Below are 8,056 nucleotides of genomic sequence, written 5' to 3'. Positions count from 1 at the left end.
CGAGAGGCGAGGAGAGCCGTGACACACCTGTCTAAGGCGGAGGCAGCAGGCTCCTGCTATTCCTCTCGCGGGCCAAATTTCTACTGGGAATTTTGGAGTGCCGGGGCTTCGGTGGTTTCATTTTGTTTGAGGGGAGAAACACCGGCTAAACCAACCCCTTGTTGTCTCTCCCTGGGTGGAGATCGGGGTTTAGGGTTTTATAATGCACTTGCCCACAATTCCCGGCCTACACCCTCTCAAGTTGGTCCTTAAGGTCTCTACCTCATAAAATAAAGCCGGCAAATATTCTCCAATTTTCCAATGTGGGACTACTCCTTGTTTTCTTCTGACTTGAAAGGTTGTGGACCTTTTTTTTGGTTTTTCTTTTCCTCCCTCTTAGAACCGGCATTTCTTATCAAAATTTTGTGCCATTTGTCAATCTCCCAACAATCCCTTCTTATTATATTAATCTCACTTCAAGATGATTTAAAGCAACAAATTCAAGTGTCTTTCTTTCCACTGCAAATGCATATCCTTTAGGCAATAAATATATAAGCATTGCCGGATAAAAAAATATCATGTGATGATGTATGAATCATGTGGCAAATTTTCATGTGGCAAAAAATAAAAAAAAAATTGAAGTTTGAAATTATTGGGTTTGAAAATTTTCATATGAATGAAGGTAGAAGCAAAATACTGAATTTATTGAATTGTTTTTTTAACCATCTTTTCCATCCTTCCATTTTATTTCACAACATTTTTTAATCACTGAATCAAAATTTGGACATTAATGTCAACTTTTTTTTTTCTTAATTTTCTTTTCAATTTTTTTTTAATGAAATCCTCTTTTTTTCTTTTTAGTTTTTGGAAATCTTCAATTATTTATTTTTGTTTCTTAAGAAAAAGTCACTTGGCACGGCCCGCAACGGCACGGGATGATTACTGCCAATTTGGCTTGCATGGCCCGGCTGGCATGGCAAGAAGTTGAATTGGGCTGTCCTGGCCCAGTACGATGGTCTGCATGGCCCGCTGAAGACTGGTCGGCAGGGTAGTGGGTACTCTTGAAGCTCACCTCAAAATTTGAAAACCATCTCCCTCCAATTTCTCTTTCTAAAACTCTCTTTAACGAGCGCTCTTTCTCTCTCTCTCTCTCGGATACTGTCTGCAACAGCAATGGAAGGTCCACTCCTGAAACTGATAATTGAGAAAGGCCCCAGAGGTGGAGAAACCCTAGAATTCAAACCCGGATCCTCGATACGGATCGGGAGGGTGGTCCGTGGTAACAACCTTCCGATCAAAGACTACGGCATTTCCTCTAAGCACCTCTCTATTCAATTCGAATCCGGTAAGTGGGTAGTCCGAGACCTTGACTCCTCCAACGGCACCATACTCAACAACGCCCAGCTCTCACCCGATGATCCCGCTGATCTCCGCGACTTCGACTCTATCAAGATCGGCGAGTTCACCTCCATCACCGTCAGGATCGTCCAATGCGATGAAAGTCGATTGCGCCGGAACCCTAGGCGGGGAGGGGCTGGAAAAGAGGGGGAGTTGGATTCTGTGGGCTCGGTTGCAGAGAATCGGGGCCGGAAGGGGGTTTCCAAGACGGTTAGGGTTGTGAAGGAAGAGGAGAATGAAGCTGATTTGGCTTCAGTTAGTGAAGTAGGGTTCGGTAAGGAATTGGATAATAATTTGGGGGTTGTGGCGGAGAATCGGGGTGGGCGAGGTCGACCAAAGAGGGCTAAGGTTTTGAAGAATGAGGCAGTGGAGGAGTCTGGTGAAGTTCAGGGACGTGAAAGGAGTTTGAGTTTGGGTATAGAATCAGAGAATGTTGGTCAGGTTGGAGTCGAACCCGTGAGGCAAATGGGTTCAAGGAGGACTCGGGCGTCGAAGAAGGAAGATAAATTGGTTTCTAGTTTGATGCTTCAAAAAATTCCGGAAATTTCTAAGTTGGATTGTGTAGAAATTGGGATTGAGGAGAAAAAGACAAGGGTGGGTTTGAGAAGGAAGAGGAACACTCAGGATGAGCCAATGGAGACTGTTGCAATTGATGGTACCACAGATCAGGAGGTAGTCAAGGGGTCTAACTGTGGAGAAAAGATTTGTACAGCATCGACCAGTATGTCAGGTGCTAAAGAGTGGCCCACTGAGGTAGGAGATGGACCTGATTTGGAGAAGATGACACTTGGGGATTGGTTCGATTATTTGGAGCTTCATTTACCAAAGCAAATATATGATGTGACAGAAGAGATGATTGCAGGTATGAGGGAGAGGGGGGAGCGGGTTCGGGAGTATATGTTACAACAGAAGAATGAGAAGGGTAAACTATCTGTTTGCTAGAGGGAGGATCCTGCACTTTGATTGTTAGGTAGTTACTGCTTGAATTACTTTACTTATAACATATTTATGCTTATGACCCAAGCTTTTGTAAGATTTGCATATTTTGTTGTGCTTTTCGAATTTTTTGTAAACTTTGTCAGAGAGGATCTTTCAAGTTCATTTTGATTGTTTATCATAAAGGTAGTCTGCCTTCTTTTACCATTATTTTCTGAGTCTGTTCAGCACTGCTGCCAATTTGGTGAAAAAGAGCTGTGCTGAATGGAATCTGAGTTAGCTATAAATTTTTATGATTGGAAGCTTGAGATAGCTGAGTCCTTTATTATATTCAGGATTTTGGTGGTTAGAGAGGAAAGGAAGGAGATTGGTTGGATTAAATTGTTGTTTCACTACTAAATCCCTTTTCTTTTAGTTCTTCCTCCTTTGGGGCTCTGTGCCTGCAAATATAATGTTCTTTGCTTGGGAAAAGAGCTTTACTCTTGATCATCTCTTGTGTTGTTGGGGGCAGGAGGCAAACAAGAAGAGAAGCTGCTAACTACTTTCTTGTTCATTCTGAAGTGAAGGAGACATTGTTGAGTTGTTAAGGAAATTTCAAGGATAAGTGCAACTGGAAAGTGTGGAAGGTGGCCTCTTTGAGTATCTTTGTGGAGCTTATTTAAAAGGTGGAATTGAAGGACTTTTTTATGATAGAGTGACCAGGCCTATGCCCTAAAGGTATATTGTTGAAATTGTTGTTTGAATGGTCAAATGCCTCATTGTGGGATATATCTCTTGGGGATGGAATTCTTTCATTTCTAGATTTTATTAATAGGTTTGGGTTGGGTTGAGCCATATTTTGGGGGGCAATATTTATCTATATTTTAAATTTCCCTGTTTTTATTCCTTGTATACTTAATCTGTATATTGAATATGCCACCTTTTATTAGGTGCTTGTTTAATATATTTTTATTTGAATGAATGATCAAAGGTTTCCTAAACCGATCCTATCTAGTTTCTTTATTCTTGCCTATTGAAAATGATAATGACATAATAGAAGATAGAAATTCACTTTTGTCTATAATAATATCTATTCTATTGTGCACAGGAAGGCTTTCAGGCTTCATGTTATCATTTGATTTGTAGGGATAATTTTATCAAGGGAAAGATGCAGAAGGGTAGACATGTGAGAGAAAGTGAGGTTAGTGACCATAATAAAAATCCATACTATATTAGAGAAGCATAAAATATTTGATCTCATTTAGGAATAAGGATGGAATAATATCCTTGGAATTAATGCATATTAGGTTCTTAACAGAAAAATATGGATGTTTATCTTATTTTTTTAAGTAGCCTTTCCCCCCCCCCCCCCCCCCCCCCCTTTCTGCCATCCCCAACAACAAAAAAAGGAATATCTTCACTTGTCAACAAGAAGAGGAGTCACTCTACAGAGATATTCCTTGAGAATACTTTTGTTCAATGTCCATTGACCAATCAACTTGTATTGGAAGGGAAAGCATGGTCTATTAAATTAGAAAATTAGCAATGATGAATAAATTATTAGTTGTCTATATATCATTTGATATAGACCATGCATTTTCATTTCTTGTATTCCTATTTAATTGTTTACTACAGGACTTCATTGATGCCTCTATTGAAAAGAAGAATGGCAGTTCCGTTGTGATGATTCCGGGAATAATGGATTTGTGGCTCTAGCTAGGTTGAAGACCAAACTCAGTTTCCCTCCATTGTAGGCATAATCCTATTTATGTATCCAAAAATGATAAACTTCTTGACTCAATAAAGTTTAGAAGCAATTAAATTGCTTCTGAAGGCATAATTTGCCTCTATGGTCACTGTAATGTAGTGCATCCACAATCAAAGGTTGGTTGGGGTTTCTTTTCATTAAGGAATGCTCATTTTTCTTTTCTCAATTGAATATCTTTGCACCATATGTTGCCTTGAAATTTCACAATGCTTCTATGCCGCATGGATGCCATTTCCAAAATCCTCATATACACTGGTGTGGCCTTTGACATGTTATCATAGAAGCTGTTCAACATGCCTTCCTCAAATATTCTATTGTTGAATTTTGATTATATAACTTAACTATGGAAGTTCTTCTCTTCCTCTTATTGCCGAAATTATTTCTATTGTTGAATTTGTTTGGAAGCTTTTTAACTGACTTGCCCAAGCAACAAAGTGATGTTTTATCATATTTTTTTGGGTTTATCCATTATCTTAGTTTTTCCTATCCTCTGCTCTTTGCACAAAAGGGGAGAAAATGGAATACAGTTGTTTATCCATTATCTTAGTTTCCCCTATCCTCTGCTCTTAGGAAAAAAGGGGAGAAAATAGAACAGTTTCTAAGAAGAGCAAGATATGCAGTTCTGACCAGTTAATATATCTTTTTTTCAATGGGTAGTCTTGTGCATGAGAAGCCTGTTTCTATTAGTTGAATTGGCCACGAAAGATAGTAGGATTTTTGCCAAATTGTTAAGTTCAGGAGGTTGCCCCAGGTTAAAGAGTTGAATGTGAGACTTTGTTACTTTCATCACTCATAGCAAGTTTCGTGTGCCTTGAAATATTATTTATTTCTATACTAAATGTATTGGACCTAAAAGCAAGGTTTATTTTGGCAGTGTAAGGTTTCTTTGGTGGTTATGAAGCTTGAAATCTTTCCTAGATAAGGATTCTTGTTTGTTGGTTTGTTTCTTTTCTTTCTTTTTTTTTTTATATTTTATTTTAGCAGTTGCTGCACTTGATATGGTGAATAAATTGCCCTATATCAATTAAAAATTCTCTTTGTGCATGTAAGATTAAGGAGAAATAATGCAAACGGAATATGTGTGCTCTCATTCATGGGTTTGTTTTACTTTATTCAATCCAATTTCATTGTCCTCAGCATGCATTCTTATGGGATCATGTCTTTATATAAAGTTCCCTATTTTATTTGTTTATTATGGATATGCATTTGTCAGCTTAGACCACATTCTTGATGCTTTCTGAACCTATGATTTTCCATTGTTCCATCACAAGACTGGACCAATTTTTATAATTTTCTTTCATCTACTCGATGTTTGTCCATCTTACAGATTTGTTGAGTAATAAGGAATGCAAATGGTTAGGTATCATGTTTTTCTATGTTATTTTGATTGAAATGCTTCATTTTTTAGAATTGGATATTTCTTTTCATAACTTAATATGCTAATGAGTTTTTGACTACATTCTGTTTTACAATAATTCAGGATTGGCTAACTTTTCTTTCATATCCTCAGTTTAATGTAAGCATCACTATTACATCTATGCTATGTCTGTTGATAATTTTTTGGTTTGAATTGTACAGCACACTTAAAACAATTCAAATATTCTTTGCCTTTATGAATTCCCTCTTTTAAACTGTTAAGAGGGAGGAGGCTTGGCAGTTTCATGCTCTCTAGAGTTGCTGTAGTCTCTCTCCATATGGTCCAGAACACACATAACAGAGCAACCTTCTGAGTCTTTTTTCTTTTTTTCCCAACAGAATAACCGCTCCAGCTTCAGAGAAAACCCCCAACTGAAGAGAGCCTTCAATATTTGTGAAAGTTTAGACTAAACAATTAAAAATTCTTTCTTCAACCTTTTTTGGGATTGGGTTAAATTGTATATTGGGGACAGTTTTTTGTCGGTGTTAGAATTTGTGGATTGGTTGGGCTCTTTGTAGGGCGCATTTGTTGGTTTTTGTGCCTTCACGCTTCTTTTTTAGGTTTTTTGGTTGTTTTGTATACATTGGGTATACAATCTTTTATCATTAATACATTTTCTTTATCTATCAGAAGAAAAAAAAAAAGTACTGGCTCAGAAATTCCCCCACGGATCTGAAGAAGGCAATCTGCAGCTCAAGATATTATGAGCTATAGCCTTCTTACATAAAATGTAATTGGGCACAATAGGCACAATTAGCATTAGCTGAACTGATCCGATGGCAACTGAGTTCTAGGAAAATTTTATTGACGCACATTTTTAAGTTTTCAACAATTATGTTTTCACTTCATTTGATTTTAAGTAGATTGAGGGGGTGAAAATAGCTCCTATTGGCTTTAGATTTGGACTTCAATATAGTAGGAGCATTCTCTTTATCGCAATATGAAATGCTTTTGGGGAGCTGGCTATAGAATTCCTGGTGGATGGTAATTTAACCTGTTCTTCCTTTTTTCATACACTTTCAGACTAGTTCTCTGGCATATTACAGAACCTTTTTTTCTGTAAATCCTTGAAACCTGTGTACCATCTCAATCATGTCTTTTGTTTACAGGTCAATGCTGGGAATATGATAAGAGCAATGAAACCCAAAGGATCACTTCTGGGTAGATTTGGAGATCAATCACTAAGAAGTTGATATGATTTCCCTTTTTAGTTTCATTTCATATGAGATTCAGAAGTTATCTTGTTACTTTTAGTGGCAAAAATCTTCTTACCTCAGCTGAATTCCTTTGTTAAAAGAAAAATGATGGAGGCATAATTACAGGAAGCCAGCTATCTTTCCATAATTACAACAATAAATATACGGTACTCTGCTTCTCATTGTGATCCTGTAAGACTGGGTTTTTTCATCAACGTCTGCTGGTGGCATATGCATAGAAGTACAAGCCATTACTCAGGGCAGATAGACCTCAAGTTAAGCATTTTTTACTTAAGATGGGTGTATGGAGACTCGATCCTGTTTCCATTTTTGACAATGTGAGAAGTAACCGGAGTGCTTCATCTGTTCACATCTTGTGTGGAATCCCAAGGAGTTGATAGTATGATAGTTGTATCAGATGAGTGGAAAGCCAATCCGGAAGATATATGGTTTCAGTCACTAGAATTGAGGACCACATTACGATTAGAACTTGAGTGGAGAGCACATTAACCGCAAATGAGACGTGGTGTTATGATGATATAGAGCAATCGATTCATACTTAGAGCCCTTGGTGGAGACTGGAGTATTGTGGGTGATTCATTCGATTATTAATGTAAATGCTTGTTTTATGATGCTTGTTTTTAAAATTATTTTTAAGTTGAAAAATAAAAAACAAAAAATAGTTTTTTTTAGTATTTTATTAAAAATAAATGTGTTTGACAAGTTATTATTTTTTATTTTTTAAAAAAACTTGTTTGGATAAATTGCTTTTGAAAATAATTTTTTTTTATATTTTGATTTTGTAAAAACATTGTACATTCCATTTATATGATATTAGTTAAATTTAATTTAAATCTTATTAAAAATGAAATAGTTTTGGAATAACAAATAAATTAAAGAATACATAGTTTTTAGCAAAATATGAATAATACTATTATAATAAAATTGTAAACTATATTTATTATTAAAATAAAATATTATTTTAATACATGTTAGAAAAATATGGATACTAACATTGTCATAAGTTGTAACGGCCTACATCTAATCCTATAGATATTGTTCGCTTTGGGCTTAAGGGAGCCCTCATGGCTTTAAAACGTGTCTACAACGTTAAGTGTGACTCGTTATAATGGTATCAGAGTCGATCCCCGACCTCAGTGTGGGGTTTGTTTGGTCTAGTAAGGGTGTTTGTTTGGCCCCATAATCCCGTGGGATACAACGAGGACGTTGTGTTTGCATAGAGAGGTATTTGTGATGTTCCACATCGGATAGGGGAGTAAGTTCCTGACACTATATATGTAGAGACTCCTCTTAACCAAATATACTCGTTTTAAAGCCGTGAGTGCTTCCTTGGGTCCAAAGTGGACAATATCTACAAGGTTG

At 36.9% G+C, this 8,056-nt stretch overlaps 1 protein-coding gene across 5 annotated transcripts; it reads left to right on the top strand.

Annotated features, from left to right (window-relative positions):
• The first annotated feature begins 959 nt into the window (after positions 1–959).
• On the top strand, positions 960–7,302 carry LOC104879266 (FHA domain-containing protein At4g14490). Of its 5 annotated transcripts, none has more exons than XR_002030036.2 (4): positions 960–2,347; positions 2,825–3,030; positions 3,439–3,493; positions 6,587–7,302. XR_002030036.2 is itself a non-coding variant. In XM_010651712.3 (2 exons), exon 1 carries the CDS (start codon positions 1,153–1,155, stop codon positions 2,317–2,319), a length of 1,167 nt encoding a protein of 388 aa, XP_010650014.1. In that variant the 5' UTR covers positions 960–1,152; the 3' UTR covers positions 2,320–2,347; positions 2,825–3,293. The 5 variants fall into 5 exon arrangements, 1 of the variants encoding a protein (XP_010650014.1); XR_002030035.2 differs by having other exon boundaries at positions 3,401–3,493; XR_785786.3 differs by lacking the exon at positions 3,439–3,493.
• Positions 7,303–8,056: the final 754 nt, after the last annotated feature.

The sequence above is a fragment of the Vitis vinifera genome, chromosome 5 (assembly GCF_030704535.1).
Source record: "Vitis vinifera cultivar Pinot Noir 40024 chromosome 5, ASM3070453v1".
Lineage (NCBI taxonomy): Eukaryota > Viridiplantae > Streptophyta > Magnoliopsida > Vitales > Vitaceae > Vitis > Vitis vinifera.
Note: the sequence above shows the minus strand (reverse complement) of the source record. Positions and strands in the feature narration are given on the sequence as shown.